The sequence below is a fragment of the Cyprinus carpio genome, chromosome B25 (assembly GCF_018340385.1).
Source record: "Cyprinus carpio isolate SPL01 chromosome B25, ASM1834038v1, whole genome shotgun sequence".
In the NCBI taxonomy this organism is placed as follows: domain Eukaryota; kingdom Metazoa; phylum Chordata; class Actinopteri; order Cypriniformes; family Cyprinidae; genus Cyprinus; species Cyprinus carpio.
Window position 1 is genome coordinate 5,956,707 of NC_056621.1, and position 19,090 is coordinate 5,975,796.

Sequence of the window (19,090 nt, forward strand, 5' to 3'; positions counted from 1 at the left end):
ACATTACATGCATGCACAGTTTTAAGGCAGCTTTAATCGCCTTTCTGGTAACTTCATGACTTAACTGACCACGACATTGCATGCACGTAGTTTATTTTGCGCTTTGATATGAAATGATAAAGGCTACAGTGCATGCCGGCACCTTTGTGCATGCAGTTGAAGGTAACGCGCTCTGAGCGTCAACCCTAGCTCCGCCCCTGCATTAATTGCGTTAAATATTTTTTTAACATATTAAACTGAAAAAAATTAGCACCTGTGTTAACGTGCTTATTTTATTTATTATAGATATCTTTGTTTGCTGAATACATCAGGGTTTTTTCTCCACTAAAGCTCTGAAATGTTTTCAAAAATTAAGAAAAAATAACAACAGTGCTTGTAATGACAAAAGAGGGTGAGTAAGTGACAGGCATTTCATTTTGATGTGACTGGTTCCTTTAAGGTGTGTCTCTTCAAAGCAGTTGGTGTGACATCAATCACGCTGTCAGAGCGATGCCCCTGTCTGTCACATGATGCATCATCCTTCAGCACCTTCTCACTGGAACCAAACCCAAATTATTCCCTGCTGCAGAACAAAACTGTCTTGTGCTTAATTGATGGCACTGGGAAAATGAGTTTGAATATTTATCAGTCACGTTTAAAACAAGTGGCAGAGAAGCCAGGGGAGATTCCATTAGCATACAGCTTCATTTAGCATTAGCGAGGAATCTCATGTGAACGGTGTCAGAGGAAACTCTGTTTCTTCAAATATGGGCACTTGTGTCCCTGTGGACTTTGAGAAAGTAAACTCTCTTAAAAGACACTTCTCACACACTCGTTCTGACAATGCCAAACAGTTGCATCATGGGAGAATTATCTAATTTTGTGAATTTTACAAATATACAGTGCTGGCCAGCTGACAGATCTGAAAATATTGACCTTTTTTTGCCCCCAAAACATGATTTAATTTCATAGTGTTCTAGCATGGCATATTGTCAGTGTATTTCCTGAGAACTTCAACATTAATGTTATCCCATGCCTTCTGCAACTCAAGCCAAAGCCTTTCCTTTGAATATGCAATAGCCTAAATCTGTCCAGTTTATTTTCCAACTCGCCACAGATTTGCTGGATGGGGTTGAGGTCCAGGCTTTGAGGAGGCCAGTCCATCATTTTCAATGTTCCAGCAGATTCCTTCTGTCGCAGGTAGTTCTGGCAATAGTTCATTGTAATGGCCAATTCAACAAAAACAACTGAAACTAACACCACTGCCACAGCAACTGCCACCACTGTATGCATTACACATATTTATCATTATTATTATTATTTTCTGAAGTGTCATTTCCACCACAGTGTTATTTTCTACCATGTCTCAATTATGTATCGTGGAACTGACATCTATTATATTCACTTAATTTAGTATAGTATATTAATATAGTAAAATATTACATAATAACATAATTAAATGACAGCATTTCATTTATATGGTATTATATGGTATTATTATATGATATGGTTTTATTATATGGAAATCTTTTTTTTCTGTATTGTATGTGGGAAAAAATTTAATATTACTATTTATTATATTATATATATAAAATATATTTTAAATTATATATACATACATGCATACAGTATGTGTGTGTTTGTTTGTGTGTGTGTGTGTGTGTGTGTGACTCATTTTTTCATGTTGTAAGGAACTGGGATAAAATAATGGGATCTGTAGTTATAACACATTTGAATATAATATAATATAATATAATATAATATCAATATAATGATTAACATATTTTAATTTTGTAATTTGTTATAATTTAATTTTGAAATTTTTTAATATTGTGTATAATTTTTTATTATAATATAATTTTGTATTTTTTTGAAATTTGTTAAAATTGTTTAATATTAATAAAATTCACTTATATAGCGCTGGTATATATAAGTGAATTTATATTTATGATTTTTATATTTGTATAAAAATTTAAAACTGGGATAAAATAAAGCAATCTTTACTCATAATATTTTATATTTGTGTTTTTTTTTTTTGTTTTTATATTTGTATATGGGTTTAAATATGGCAATCTTTACTCTAATATTAATTTTTTTTTGTACCGTTTTATTAAATGTAAAAAAACTTTTTTAAATATTTTATAATGATTTTTTTATTTTTTTACAGTGTATTTTTGTAAGACTGAATGTCTGGTATAATATTTTATAATGACACAATAACATAATAATAAACATATATGTGAACACATACACATACACCTGTGAACAGTAGTACTTGTTTCCCAAAGAATGAAAGCATGTAAAAAGTTTTCTTTTTTATTATATTTAAATCTGTTCTCCCTTGCCACATAAAAGTGTCCAAAGTCGAAGAAACACCTAAAAGTGTGTGTGTGTGTGTGTGTGTGTGTGTGTGTGTGTGTGTGTCCTCTCTGTCAGTCAAACGTCTCCTCATGAGTCCAGAGGAGTAGAGAAATTGGCTTCACTCAGCAGAGCAAGACACAGATAGCGCGAGTCGACTCCATCTAGAACTCCATTTAGGGATTGAATCATCAGTTTCCATTTGGACCTTCGCCGCTGAATTGAAAATGAATGTTTGTGCAGCTTGGCCTCGGACGTGGCACTCGCCCCGAAGCTTAGTGTGTGATGGTTTTGGAAGCGGACCGGCGACAGACCTCGAGTTTGGATGAGCCGTCCGATGCCACAGGTGATAATCACAGCCGTGTTTGTGCACTGTAATTATCAGCAGAAGGCCGTAGAGATAAATGCTGGGGAACGAGAGCGAGTGACCAGCAGATATCCGAGCCCAGGTTGAGCATCGATGGAGATTTTAACAGTAGCGTGTCGGCTAAAGCCTGGCTTTGATGTTGCCCAAACCTGCCTGAGCCCTACAACATTTCCTTATAGGCCAGATATGATGTGTGATCATATCTGCCACGTCTCAGTTTAGTCATGTGGGAAATTTAAGCACTTATTTAAAACAGTGGCAGCACAATAAAGGGAGTTCTCAGATACGTCTCAGATGGCTTTAGTTTCTGAAATTTCATTTGTAAAAGTTGATTGAAATCCATCTCGTATAACATCCTTAAGACTTTTCTGCCTTTAAAGGGAACATATCATGAAAGACAGGATTTCGTGGCTCTGTGAAACTCAAAGCTCCTCTTCGGGTCACATTAGCAAAATTTTGCTAGCAAAAAATGTCTATTTCTATAGCAATGCATGAGGCACAACTCGCACAGAAGTGACTTTTAAACCAAGCTGATTTATGTTGGTCAGCGTGATGAATCTGAACGAACCTCTGTTGGGTTGTCATTCGACCTCACACAAAATGTAAACTTGATTTCACTTTTAGTGGAAACTACAGACAGAAGTTGCAGAAAATTAAAAAAACTTGAATTGCATTAACGCACATCTGACCACATTTATTTATCAACACGTATTCTTTATTAACCAGTGCAGCGTAGACAACTTTGTTGATTATAATGGGAACATTCTAATTTTATTATATTGCAAACTGCTTTTCACTTCCAAGCAGACCAGAAAAAAAGCATGAACAGTCTAATAACAAATAATGCTTGTGTGTTTATGGATATGCACTTATAATTTCACTCTTGAGCCTGTAATGCAGGGCCATAGCTGGGGTTTGCAGGGCCCCGGTGCAGGTGTGGAAATCATGTAAATAGTACAAATAAATACAGTGGATAAAATAAGTATTGAACACATCACCATTTTTCCTAGCAAATATATTTCTAAAGGTGCCGTTGACTTGAAATTTTCACCAGATGTCGGTAACAACCAAAGTTAACCACACATACAAAGAAAACAAAACATATAAGTTCAGAAATTAAGTTATATGTTGACTTGAAAATTCTGTGGGTGATTTACTGACAATGCACACATTAAAGAACACAGACAGTTAGATCATTTCCATAATGACCAACGCAATCTACCAACAGCAGTGCAAATTACTGCCTGCTTTAAGACATGCTTTTTTGGGGTGTTAAATAATGCCGCAAATACCAGTAATTTGACGAGCGCACATGTTAGTAAATCATGTTGCGTGATTCATTTTAATACTCTCCTCCCATACATTTTGTGGCTGAAAGGGAAACTCCTACAAAAGCATATTCAATAAGGTCAGGCACAAAAATAACTGTCCACACCTCTCCAGTTCTAATTTCAGTTGCAAAAATGACTGTTAATACTTTTAGTACTATTTCAACGCCAAAAGACGGTTTGTGCTGGCGCAAGCTGATACTAAATCTGGCCCAGTGCATCCAATATAATGATTCACATCCAATTTCTCTCTCCACTGTTTACGTTCATGTCAAGGGTTTTTTCGCTACAGGTATTTCGACATAATTTTGGATTTGTCAGCTCAAGAGCAAGAAGAGACAAAACTCAATTTGTTGTTAAAGGTCTGTGAGAAGTGGCTCTCTATGTGCGCACTGAACACAGAACGCAAGTGCCAAATAAAGCTTTTCACATTTTTTTGAGTTTGGAATTTTTTTTTTTTTGTTTGTTTGTTTGTTTGTTTTAAGATTTATTTTTTGGTGTTTTATGCCTTTATTTGGATAAGACTGTAGCTAGACAGAGAGAAGGGGGCAGGATTGGGAAAGGTCCACAAACCGGGACTTGAACTCGAGATGCCCGAAGAGCAACAGCGCTACATGTCGCGTGCTGCCCGTTAGGCCATCGACAGCTACGTGTGTTTGTGTGTTTAAACTGGCGATGTGAATCTGAGATGGTATTTTATTTATCCTGCTAGAAAGTGAGAGTTTGAGAGTTGGAGTAAAAACCAGATCATGAAAGCAGCTGTCAGGCTGTCGGTTTATTCTTGCCAAATCAGGAACCTCTGGTGTGAAATATAAGTCTTTTAAAAGCATTACTGAAAGAACGGCCTCTCTGAATGGAGGATGGCCCACGCTAGCCTGATTCCTGACCGCCCGCTGTGATTGACGGCTCCCTGATCATCTCCCTGATTTCAGAACCTAATTATCCGACACGTCTGCGCGTCAGTCGCCGCTGTCGCCCACTAGATCAACAGAGAGATGGACAGAGAGAGGGAGGACTGTCGTTAAAGCATAACTAATGCGATATGAGTCCCACCAGCACCAAAGCAGGAGAGAAATAATTAAGGATCAGATGACAGTCTGTTTGGATGCGTGCGGCGCTGGATTCTTATGGTGCTGCAGAAGAGCTATTTTTAGCACAGATGACCACAGGATGACAAGAGGGGTCAGGCGTGACTGGTAGCCACTGTCCTTATGACACCTACGCTGGACCCAACCAGGTGCGCGAGAGATAAACGCGTGTGAGAATTGCTGGCCTGTGCAAAAACACCGCGAGAATCACCTTAGTGCAAGAGGAAAGCGTGCAACGCTGCAGTTCCCACGCGTTATTTCTGACCTCTTTGTGTGGAGCGGCTTTTGTTGGAGTTTGTGCTGTTCGGCCAGAGACTTTTAGAAGTGCTGAGGGGACAGAAAGGAGGCTGCGCAGCTGCGCTGGACGGCGGGTGAGTGTACTGGCGGGTGTCTCCGCTCGTTTGCAATGGTGACATTTGGTGGAGAGGGATGTGGAGAAAGCGCAGACGTGTGTATGTTGATCTTAAGGAAAGGTCAGGCCTGTCTCCACAGAGCCAATCAACTGCTGCTCTCGATGCACAAACTCTCCAAACCTCTGCGTGTGTCCCGGCCGCTCACGAGCAAGACTCTTCATTTGCATGCATTTGTAAACGTGTGTGTGTGTGTGTGTGTGTGTGTGTGTGTGTGTGTGTGTGTGTGTGTGTGAACTGCACATGAGCTTAAATAGCCAAAGTTGTAGCGCTGGTAAGCGCTTTTGGGGAAAGAGAGAGAGGCTCAGTGGGATTGAGACACTACTATCTATCTATCTATCTATCTATCTATCTGTCGTTCTATCTATCTATCTATCTATCTATCTATCTATCTATCTATCTATCTATCTATCTGTCGTTATATCTATCTATCTGTCGTTCTATCTATCTATTGTTCTATCATTCTATCTATCTATCATTCTATCATTCTGTCTACATCTATCTATCGTTCTATCATTCATCGTTCTATTGTTCAGTAATTCTATCTATCTATCTATCTATCTTTCTATCTATCTATCTATCTATCTATCTATCTATCTTTCTATCTATCTGTCTGTCTGTCTGTCTGTCTGTCTGTCTGTCTGTCTGTCTGTCTGTCTATCTATCTATCGTTCTATCGTTCTATAGTTCTATTGTTCTGTCATTCTATTGTTCAGTCATTCTATCTAGTATCTATCTATCTATCTATCTATCTATCTATCTATCTACTCTATCTATCTATCTTTCTAGTTCTGGGTCCTGTCTGTCTGTCTGTCTGTCTGTCTGTCTGTCTGTCTGTCTATCTATCTATCGTTCTATCGTTCTATAGTTCTATTGTTCTGTCATTCTATTGTTCAGTCATTCTATCTAGTATCTATCTATCTATCTATCTATCTATCTATCTATCTATCTATCTATCTATCTATCTATCTATCTATCTATCTATCTATCTATCATCTATATGTCTGTCTGTCTGTCTATCTATCTATCTATCTATCTATCTATCTATCTATCTGTCTGTCTATCTATCTATCTATCTATCTATCTATCTATCTATCTATCTATCTATCTATCTATCTATCTATCTATCTATCTGTCTGTCTGTCTGTCTCTCTGTCTGTCTGTCTGTCTGTCTGTCTGTCTGTCTGTCTATCTATCTATCATTCTATCGTTCTATAGTTCTATTGTTCTGTCATTCTATTGTTCAGTCATTCTATCTAGTATCTATCTATCTATCTATCTATCTATCTATCTATCATCTATATGTCTGTCTGTCTGTCTATCTATCTATCTATCTATCTGTCTATCTATCTATCTATCTATCTATCTATCTATCTATCTATCTATCTATCTATCTATCTATCTATCTGTCTGTCTGTCTGTCTGTCTGTCTCTCTGTCTGTCTATCTACTGTTCTACTGTTTTGTCTTTCTATCTATCCAACCATCCGTCCATCATTTGTATAATTCAAAAGAATAGGTAACTTCAGAGAGAGAGTAACTTTTAATAAGTAGTGCAATATTGTCCATTTTTTAGACTTGTAACACTGAAACACTCGCACAATACACATAAACATAATCAAATCTCAAAACACTCTTCTTTTTTTAACGCTGGTAGTTAAAACTCAAACAGCTCAGAAATGTCCTGCAGTAATGTATTCCTCTCGCTGTGTCTCAGTGCTGGTTAAAGGCTCTCATTAGTGTGTAGAGACCGGGGGGATTTGCTAAGTCGGGGTGGCTCTGTAATGCAGGACCATCACAGCCTGATAATTGTGTTTGTATTGCAGTTACCCAGCGGCTCTGTGATTGACAGCTCGGGAGCCCTGAGCATTTTGTGCTGTCAGAGACTCCAAAACCAGAATGAGCAGAACCACTGCATTAAACACTCTCTACAACACAAAAATCATATTTCTAGTGGAAAAGACACAGATCCTGATTAAACAAATCTCATGTTTTGCAGTGTGCTCAGCATACAAGAACAAATCCCCCTGCTGTTCTGATTATTACTATTATGAATATGATTTTAAAAGAAAAGTGAAACATCCCTGGTAAAATGGGTGAATGTTTGCTATGTTATTATGGCATGTGGTATTTATAAACGCAGATGGACTTGTGGTCCTCGTGTCCCAGCAGAGCAGCGGTGTGCATCACTGTCAGTGACCTGCAAAGCTTTTATTGGCTTTATTTATTTAGCAGCCAGCGGGAGGAGAATGTGATTTCTCCTGCTCCGTCGTGTTGACATTGCACCTGAAGATGCTGATGCCGGTTCAAAGCGCACAGGTGTTACAGGCACGATCTGACGTTTGGAAGAGTCTACAAACACACACACATCCAGAGCTCAGTCACTACTTGTCTCTGACCTTTGACCCTGATTTCACAAGCTGAACAAAAACTCGCCCTCCTCCTTTCTCTCTCCTGCTGCTATATTTGGAACAGTGTACTGTGCCTACAATATGCAACAATAATTGTTTCAGACAGTAGTGCTGTGTGCCACATTGTCCTCGTCACTGGACGTTTTAAATGCAGTTGAACTTTTACTTTTATTTTGTTATATTCTTAGAATACATTTAAAAAATTCAAACTCAAAACATTTTTCTTTTTAAACTTATACTTAAATCCTGTGGTAATGTATTACTCTTTATATGTCATATACAGAGTAATGTATGAATATGTATATACACACATTTTTTGATTGCCTTTATTCAGACTTGGTAATAACTGTTATTTCATATTTTCATTGTTTTATTATTAAATTTTTATTAATTTTTTCTTATTGTTGTTTTTCTATTTTTAATAACTTTTTTCAGATTGAGAAATTACCAGGTTTCATTATTATTATTATTATTATTATTATTATTATTATTATTATTATTATTATTATTATTATTTAGTACATGTGTGTGCATGTTTACCTTTATTCAGACTTGGAAATTATCATTATTTCGTTTTTTTTCTCATTACTCATTATTTAGATAATGTTTTTTTAATTAACTTTTTAATTTAGTTAATTACATTACATTAATTTTGTATTACTATTTTATTTGTTAATATATATATATATATATAATATATATATATATATATATATTATATATATAGATATAGATGCACTTTTGTTTTATATTTTAATTGTTTTATTATTATTTTTTTTTATTACAAATTTATTAATTTATTTCTTGTATTTATTATCTTTTTCAAACTTGGAAATTATTGTTATTGTTGTTTCAACATTACTTTATTATTATTATTATTATTATTTTGGTTTTGCTTTTATTCAGACTGTGAAATTATTGTTATTATTTTTATTTTCATTACTTATTTTTTGTTTTGCAATGACCAAACTACTTTATTTGTTGTTTTTATTTAGACAGAATTTCAGATCGTCTTAGCATCTTACCTTCAATAAATCTATCCAAAAAATGAGAAACTCCTCTCAGTTCTCTGTAAAATGGAGGCATAGTAGAAGAATCAAGCTTCACGGTTCCACTGACTTAATAGATGCAAAGCTACATCATTAGAGACAATAAGGTGTGTAATAGATTCACTGTGGCATCACAATAGTTCCAAGTGTGTGACTGGAAAATGAGGGGAAAAGAAATGAGAAATCGTAGAGAGAGAAAGGCACAGAGGAAAGGATGGACGGATAATCGAATTGGATTGGCGGAGAATTTCTCTCCACCGTTCCATATTTAATCTTGTTTGGCCCGAGCCAGCTGTGTCCACCGTCCACACACACTGCCCGCGTTCCCAGCGGAGATCCCGCTCAGCCAGAAGGTGCAAAGAGGACCAGTAAGAGCTGGATCCAATCCCAGCATGCAGACGGATGTGTGTGTGTGCGGGAACACATCTGGCGGCGGCGATGAGTGGAACAATAAACGCTCAGATGAGCCCAAACGTGGACGGGCAAGGTGCTCTAGTCCTCCGGCCAGTTTGTTAATGGCTCTCACCGCCGGCCCGGTCGCCATGGCCAACCGCTTGCGTGCTCCATCAAATGAAAATAAATGAGAGGCGGTCGGGATAATCACTCTTATGGAAATTCATTGGAGTCTGTGACAGGAACTTTCAGAGGTGTTGAGCTCCCAGGAGCCGCACACTCCCCGCTGACCACATCCAGCTCTGTGATTTCATTTATTTAATGTGCTCTTCATTTTCACTTGAAAACCACTGTGAGTCATTCTCTCTTTCTTTTTGTGAAAAAGCCATGAAATCATGTCTGTTGTCTTTGAGGCTGACATCTTAATGCTTGTATACTAACAATGCACAGTCTTTCTCCGGGAGAATTAATCAAATATGAATTATTCATTGTTCTATACTATCCAGTGCTAAAATGAAAACATCCCCTCACTCTACACAAGGAAGGTACCATTATTTCAGTGTATTATTTTGTTTTCATTATTTCATTATTTAATTGTTCTTACATTTTTGGGCTACTTTTAATGGTGTGTGCACACCAAATGCAAAGCGGGATGGTTTTGCATTACGCGAATAAAAACATAAAATTGTAAAAATATTTTCTGATACAAGCAGACGTATCAAACTGGACATGTCAATAAGCTCTTTGCTGATTGGCTTGCACAACAACACATGCGACTTTTCAGCTTGAGTTAAAATTTTTGATCTTGCACAGAAGACAATTGAGGCGTATATTGCGTGTATATTTGGGGGGTTTTACCTTTATTCAGAAAATGTATTTATTTATTTATTTTCATTATTCATTTGTTTTAATATTATTAGTTTCATGCTTTTGCCATTTTCCTAAATTACCATTATTCATTTTATTTTTTCTTTATAATTTTTATTTTGAGGGGATTTTGGCTGCATTCATTCATTCATTAGTTGAGGGCATTTACTTGGATGTAGACTGGAAATGTTCTATTATTTCATTTACTTCATTTTATTATTATTATTATTATTATTATTATTATTATTATTATTATTGGTTGGACATTACCGGGAATCAGACTGTAAAATTATTATTAGTTTATCAATTATTGTTTTTTTTATTGTATTATTATTATTATTATTATTATATTTCTTTATTATTATTTGTGTTTTTTTTATTTATTTTCCTTTCTTTGAGGAAAATACCAATATTTCATTTTTCATTCTTTCTTTAAATTTATTTATTTATTTTCTTTATGGCTCTTAACTAAACATATCCAGAATATTGCAGGTCATACCTGCTTAGTTATTTTTAAGTTCTTCATTTGAATGAATATTTAGATATGAATAAAAAGAAATTAAATTAAATTCAAATTAAAAAAATTTATTACTTGCATCCTTTTTTTAATGATACTCATAATTACACACAATGAATGCAAGCAAATACTGAATTTAAACCAAATTTAAAATGGTGCTAAAAAAGGCATTCAACTGCATTCAACAAAAGATTGTTATACCCTTATATTAACAGTACATACACATGAGTTGATTTTGAATCGAGATCGAAATCGAACTTAAAAGTAGGCAACCCTGATATAATTTTTAGTTATTACAAGGGCTACAATAACCAATCAGTGTCTGAGTCCCTGCTTTCTGCTTGAGATGTGGCTTTTTGTGAACTTGAAGGCTTGAACCTGACTACATCCTGTAATCTTCAGGGGCCCAGGTGAAAGGCACATGTGGCGAATCTGAAAGCCTGTGAGATCTAACAAGGCCATTTTTCCCACAGACGCCTGTTTCGTAACACAGCTCCGAGCCGAAGGTGTTTTGTTCCTTCGCCTGACTGAGGAGAAAACGGGATTATCTCTCTCAGGCAATAATAAACCTACGCTAATGAGTCGTCTTTTCTCTCTCTCTGTCTCTCTCCTAGAGGTAAACCCCTCTGTTCTTCAGTACAGTTATAATTTAACACTCCTGGCTCTCCTCTCAGATTCCTCCAGATGTTTTTGCTTCATTAGCACAACACTAGTTTGGTTATTATTTATCAGACATGTTTTGAGACCACGTTTGCCCTCAGCTAATTCAGCGTCTATCCTCAGGTAAATTAGTTTGTTATCCGTAGGCCCTCGATGTATCTCTGATGTGGCGGGGGTCGTGATGGAGCAGGCCACGGAGGCTGTTGAGCCCTGCTGCACCGGTATTGCATGATGTCGAGCCGAGCTACTTTGATCCTGCGCAAATTTCAGGATTAGCAGCTGGATTAGCGGCACGTGTGATGGATGAAAGAGCCCGGCGCATGGGGACAGGAGACCGGATCCACACGCGATGACCTATAACCGCACATTTGAGGGAATTTGTATGGCAACAGACGGTTTTTGGGGTTGGATGTGAGCGATTTGCATGCATAAGCGAATGAATCTTTGAAGCTACATGCCGTACAATGAGAGAGAACAGGCAGGAATTCGGTCGGCCTAATCAGAGTTTAAAGACTCTGTCTCTCGAAGAAGTTTGTGTCAGGGAAAAGTTTCCCTTTGCATGTTTTAATAAAAAGGTTTTTGTCTTTCATCGTGCTTAAACAAGGGAGCGCCGAGGCTCGTTGAAGCCTTTTATTTTTTCACCCTTCAGCCAAGAAGCGTCTTTGCCCCAGATATCAGCTGTTCATTTGGAGTGCACCTCAGGGGGTGGGGGTGGGGGGGGAGGGGGGTACAGGGGAGGGGGGGTACATGTTGTGTCATGTGATAATGTCCAATCATGTATTTAATATGTTTATATGTATGTACTTAATAAAACAAGAGTATAATTTATGCACTTGACCTTAGATGTTAGGTCATTAAGTATGCAAGATAATGCATGTAAAAGTTGTTATCAGTGAACCAATTGTAAAGGGGCAGTTCACCCAAAAATGAAAATTGTCAACATTTACTCACTCTCCGCTTGTTCCAAACATGTATGAGTTGTACTGAACGTAAGTGTATCCAGGATGTTCTCAGTGGTTGCTAGGGTGATGTGGATCATTACTAAGGAAATGAAAAGAAATTCTATGGGATTTCTAGGGCATTCTGAGTGGTTTCTACAGTGTTCTAGGACATTTTTAGGTTGCTCTGGGCCATTAGTCGACTGTTCTAGGTGATTTCTGGGGAGTCCTACAGTAAGTGCTTGCTAGGGGGTTGCTGAGCTGTTCTATATAGTATCAAGGGTGTTTTAGGAAGTTTCCATGCTGCTCTGCACAGTTGCTAGGGTGATCTTTGTCATTACTAAGGTAATGAAGGGAGGTTCTAAGGGATTTCTAGGCTGTTATGAGTGATTTCTACAGTGTTCTAAGAGATTTCCATGGTGTTATGAGTGGTTGCAAGGGTTTTTTAGGACATTTTTAGATTGCTGTGGGCCATTACTAGACTGTTTTAGGTGATTGCGGGGGTGTTCTACAGTAAGTGGTTGCTAGGGTGTTGGTAGGCTTTTCTATATGGTATCATGGGTGTTCTAGGGAGATTCCGGACTGTTCCTAGGGTGTTTCAAGGAGTTTCCAAGCTGTTCTGAGTGGTTGCTAAGGTAGGTGTTGTAAGCTATTTCCAGGCTGTTATGGATGGTTGCTAGGGTGATCTGAGTCATGAAAGGAAGTTCTAAGGGATTTCTAAGTAAGTTGTTTCTACAGTGTTCTAAGGTGTTTCCATGTTGTTCTGTGTGGTTACTAGGGTGTTTCTAGGGGCTTTCTAGAGAGCTAGGATGTTCTGGTGGTTTTTTATGACAACATGGAGGTTGCTAGTAATGTTTTAATGGGTTTCCGTTGTGTTTTTGGTGGTTGCTTGGGTGTTCTAAGAAGTTGTTTTGATGTTCTTTTGTGGTGTTCTAGGTGGTTGCTGGGGTGCTTTAGGAGGTTACCAAGGCATTGGTGTTTGCTTGGGTATTAAACAGAGTTTCGGGATGATTTAGATGGTTTCTAGGCTGTTTTAAATGGTTTTCAGGGTGTTCTTTGAAGTTGTTATAAGGCTCTATATGGTTTTCTAGGGTGTTGCTAGGGTATTCAAGGGCAGATTCCAAGGTAGGTGATCTGGGTGGTTGCTAGAGTATTCTAAGGGGTCTCTAGGGTGTTTCTAGTGTGCTCTGGGTAGTTGCTAGTTTTCTAAGGGGTTTCTATGGTTCTATGGTCTTTTTTTTTTTTTTTTTTTTTTTTTTTTTTTTTTTTTTTTTTTTTTTTTTTTTTAGAATATTCTGGGTCATTTCCAGGATGTTCTAAGTGGTTTCTGTGGTTGCAAATTGTATGTCTGATTGCTTATATAAGTAACAGCGTACCTATTTTCAATAAACCACATGAGGTTTGAGGTTCACGTCTGTTGGACACACCCAAAGTTTGAGCAATAGTAAAAGTGTTTGATCTATCAAGTGCTACTAATTAACCTCACCTTTATACTCACTTAACCAAGAAACTCAACACCCCAACAAATTAGCATTTGAATCCTGCACTTTGTCCTCTGCCTTAATTGAGACAGACGGCTAAGTTTTCTCCAAGGCTGCTCTCCGCACTGACGGCAATAACAGAATTAATGGACGCAGGCCAGTGTGTCTTGACCTTCTGTCCTGCATTACGAACACACACGTCAGGATAATTGGATCCCTGAAGATATATGTGTGATTCTTAAGTGAAGTCTCCGACGCTGATCTATATGTCCACGTCCCATTTCCTTTGTGTCCATGAGCTCAGTATTGAGTTAGAGCTGCTGAAATGTCCTTTCAGGTCTAGCGCTGTCAGTAAATGCTGTCATTCGTCTTCCTAGATTAGAGGTTAAATATTATATGATTCCTTTCAAGCACCTACAGGCAGATGCATGGAGATGGTCTGAGCTTCCATAGTGCTCTGAAACCCAATCCCAAAGTAAATCTCTGAGCAAATTGATTGGTGCTTCTCAGGAAGGTTATTGGAGGTTTCAACATCAACGTTGCATAAGATTTCTCCAGAAGTCATAGACACAAATAAGACATTAAAGGATCAGCTTCATTCTAGATGTTTCTCCTCAGATTCCTGAAACAGGCACAAAAGATAGGGAAGGAGATAGGGAAGATGTGGATGGCAGCTCAGATTATTTGGCTTTGGGAGACTTCAAGTCTGAGTACAGAGAAATTGTTGAGATCTCTTCTAAATGTTTAGAGGAGGCTCATAAGATTACTATTGTATTTTTCTCAAGTGAATAGTGTGACAAATATAGTGTGACAAAGAATATCCAAGCAAAATTCTCCTTTTGAACTCCATTTAGGGCCAAATTTACTAAACGAGGGAAATTAACGTTACACCACAATTCCATAAAAGTGCAGATGGGAGGTGACGATTCTACGGGTGATTTACCGACAAGTAAACTACCTCAAAATAACGCTTGCTCGATTTTTCTCTTTTTCAGGTTCAGTCTCACTTTAGACAGAAGCAAAAGTCTCAATTTGCTTTCAATTTAATCTGCTGTCCATTTCACTCATAAGCAAAAGGCTCAATTTGGTCTTTATTTGAACTCATTGCTGTTTAGGAGAAACATCTGAGATGTTACAGAAACCTCATTCGTGATTTTTTTTTTTCTCTCCCACAGGGGAAACTTTGGGACACAAGCAAAAGTCTCAATTTTCTCTCAATTTAATCTATTTGTTGTTTAGGAAAAACACTTTAGGCATTACAAGATATCTCATTTGTGTTGTTTCTTCTCTTCAGTGCCAGTCACACTTCCAAACACATTACGAAGTCTCTCTTTACTGTCTAGGAGAAACAATTGAGACATTGTAGAGATGATTGGATGATTGGTCACACTTTGCAACTATAGCACCAATCTACACCCGATTTCCACCTAAACTGCTGCAATACAAGAGCAAAAACGTCCTCAGGACAAAGTAAAAGAATAACAAACCACTTCCCGAAAAGAGGACGAGTGAAGTAAACCAATTTAAGCCACCATTCCAAATTAAAAAGAATTGTTTAAGGGTATGAACTAAAAAGGGCAGCTACATTTACGTGAAGAAATGGAATTTGTAATAAATGAGCTTCGTGATCAGCAGGGAGAAGGTGAAAAAAAGATGAAAATTGCCAATAGAAGGGCAGGGGTTTTTATGTAAATGAATGCGAGAGCTGAAATTAACTCTACCCTCAGGGTGAGTGCGTTATCACTTCCCTGCATCGATGGAACTCTCCAGGGAATGGCAGGTTAACATCATAAAACAGCCGGCCAGGTTTGAGCCTCGTCAGGCTATTTAATTTGAAGAATGTTTCTCCGAAGGGATGAATGGGCTGAGAGATTGAGCATTGTGGTTGAATCCACCTGTAGTGACCTTCACCAACTGTTGTAGTGCTCATGTGTATGTGTGTTCACTTTGTGGACACTTTTTCACCTTTCTTTTTTACAGTAGTGGATACCTTGCTGGTTGCTATTATGTTCTGAGTCATTGTTCTAAAGAGTTTCAGTGGTGTCCAGGGCCGGGGTTGTTGGGGATGTTGCTCAAGAGTTGCTTTGATGTTTTAGTGGGTGTTTATGTTATGCTATGGTATTCTAGTGGATTTATTTGATGTTCTAGTGAGTTGTTGTGTTCTGGAGGTTGTTATGGTACTGCTAGAATGTTTTAGTGGATTTCTGTGGCGTTTTGGGTTGTTCTAAGAAGTTGCCAAAGGTGTTCTGGGTGGATTCTAGTGTGTTCTATGGAGTTTCTATGAGTTTCTAGGGTGTTGTTCTAGGAGGTTGCAAAAGCTTCCTTAGGGTTGCTGGAATGTTTTATTGGATTTCTGTGATGTTTTGGGTGGTCGCTATGGTGTTCAAAGGGTTTTCTCTATGATGTTTTGAGTGGTTGTTCTAGGAAGTTTCTGTTCTGTTTGGCGGTTGCTAGGATGTTGACTGAGTGTAGCTAGGGTGTTTTAGTAAGTGTTTATGTTTTCTGAGTGGTTTCTAGAGTGTTGCTAGGCTGGTTGCTACAATGTTTTTACAGTTCTAAAGCATATGAGCAACAATAATAGTGATCTAATTAGCATGCACTACTAATTAACCTCAATTTTATACTTACTTAACCACGCATTTCAATGCCCCAACAAATTGACACCGCAACATCTGAACTTTGCATTTTGTAATTTGTCCTAATTCAAACTCTTTCTTTTTCCAGCAATGGCCACCTGGTTACCAGCGGTCCTACTGGTGCTACAAGTAGCCACTGCATCTTCTGAAGAGCCCATACTGGAGTTTTCCACAGATACGCCCATCAATAATGTGGCACAGGACCTGCAGACTGGCCGTGTGTACCTGGGGGCTGTCAATGCCATTTATCAGTTGAACTCTTCATTGTATCTTGAGGCCAGAGCTGAAACGGGGCCCAAGAAAGATGCGAGGGGTTGCACCCCTCCGGTGTCTACTTGTCAGGACCTAAAAGACACCAACAATACCAATAAACTCTTACTGGTTCATTCGGATAATGGGTCGCTGATAGTCTGTGGGAGCTTATACCGAGGAATCTGCTCTCTGCTCAACCTCACCAATGTAAAAGAGCAGATATACTACAGCGACAGCAAAGGGGAGCGGACCTATGCTGCCAGCACAGAAGAGCATGTTTTGGTTTTAGTGGTAGTGGTCATGGCTTGGATTTTGATTGTTGATAGTTCGTTGATTTTCTTTTTAGTTGGGAAGGGCTACGGAAGCATGGACAGCTCAAAACTCATCAGCACCCGAATCGTGCAGAACTACCGCGACTGGGTCGTGTTCGAGAGCATCATCGAGGCGTCTACGGTCCAGGCGGTTCCCTTCGTGCCCAAGTATCTTCACGACTTCCGCTTCGCATTCAAAAATGACAACTTTGTCTACTTCCTCTTTTCACGCACTCTCGGCGGTACAGACAACAAGAACTATTCTTTCGTTTCGCGCCTCTGCGAGAACGACAATCACTATTATTCGTACACGGAGCTTCAGCTTAGTTGTGGTGTGAAGAATCGTTACAATAAAGTCCAGGCCGCATATTTGACAGACCCAGGGAAAGTGCTGGCCCAGGCCATGTCCGAATCTGGAGAGTACGGGAATGTCCGGGAATGGGATAAAGTCTTGTTTGTGGTGGCTAGCTCAGAGGAAGGGACCATTGAATCAGCTCTGTGTATGTATCCCCTTAAAAACATCAACCAAAAACTCTTGGCCATCGTTACCGCATGCTACACGAACAACGGCAAAATTGACGACAGATTAGTTGTGGAGAGTCCCTACACGTCCAGTAAAGATGATCCATGTGTCAGACATGATGTAAGTAACAGCTTTTCATAATATTGATCAAAGTGGAAAGTGTATTTCTTGCCAGTTTAACAACTGCAGTGTTTAGCTTGACTTTAATTATTTCATTTTATTTAATATTTTACATATTTTTTATTTTATTTCTACATTGATACCCATTATTTACATGGAATTATTTAGTCATTTATATGCCTTTATGTGTGTTTGTGTGTGTGTGTGTGTGTGTGTGTGTGTGTGTGTGTGTGTGTGTGTGTGTGTGTATATACATATGTTTATTTGTTTTTGTGTGTGTGTGTATATACATATGATTTTATTTTATATTATAAAATATTTTTAATTATCCAAAATCAATAGTTGAGCAAGTACATAACCAGCCAGTGTTCAAAACTATTGCCTTACTTTAGCCCGATTCACAACGGTTAGTTTATAATAATGTTTTCTAATTTAAGTGGTACGGGTAGGATTTCGCAGGAAATTCAAGCATGCTGCCTTGTCATTACATCACGTTTGTAAACATAAAGAAGGTGTCCCGGTGTTGTGCCGAATTCTGCACCCCTGCGAGATGATGCATCCACTCGCTGAAATTGCTACCTGATTGCCTAATCCCAACCCCACCCCTAATCCTAACCCCTCCCCCACACCTACTCCTAAATTTACCAATACTAGGGGATGTATAATCTGGCAAGGTGCAGAATTCGGCACAACACCGCCTACTAGGCGATTGTAATCCAGAAAGGATTATGTGTTTTTGAAATACATGTGAATGAAATTAAATTATATTCCAGTTTTAAATGTGCTTCCAATATCAGATAGCCTGGGATTACATAAGATTTGTATTTTAAAGACAAACAGTTCGAAGGGAGCATAATTTGCTTTTTGGGTTAAAATAATTTCTTAATATGAAAATTCAATGGTATGACAATTACAGAGTTGACTGTACAGAAATTGAAATCTACACACTAATGCACACTATACTCATAGTCACGCAATGCTGATGTTGTTAACATTTAGAATAAAGTATAACAATAATAATAATTTGCACGGTTTGATGTGAAATGAGCTAACCGATCTTTGGATTAAATCACCATTGCTAGCGCAATTTATTGTAATGCTTTTTCCTCAGTTGGTCAGAACAAACATGGCAGACTTGTTCAGATGACAGTATCTGGTGAAAATTCTTATTTGGGTCATATATTACAAGACGTAGGCTAGAATCTGTGATTGCGAAGTACAGTGAATATCCACACTGACTGACACACATACTCCTCAAAACATCAGATTCATCCGCGCTGGAGCCGCGCCGGCACACAACCCAGGCAAAGAATATAATTCTACACACAGCTGCAATTGCAGGTTTTCAAACAGAGATGGCGACAAAGAGGCAAAAATAATGCATCGTAACTTTAAATGTATAT

General features: G+C 38.1%; 1 protein-coding gene across 7 annotated transcripts in view; it reads left to right on the forward strand.

Annotated features, from left to right (window-relative positions):
* LOC109057318 (plexin-B2-like) overlaps window positions 1-19,090 on the forward strand; it is a 344,361-nt gene that overhangs the window by 286,363 nt on the left and 38,908 nt on the right. For all 7 annotated transcript variants that reach the window (XM_042753485.1, XM_042753486.1, XM_042753483.1 and 4 more), the window contains one exon: window positions 16,570-17,687. In XM_042753485.1, coding sequence (XP_042609419.1) covers window positions 16,572-17,687 — 1,116 coding nt within the window. In that variant the 5' untranslated portion in view covers window positions 16,570-16,571. The remainder of the gene's footprint in view (window positions 1-16,569; window positions 17,688-19,090) is intronic.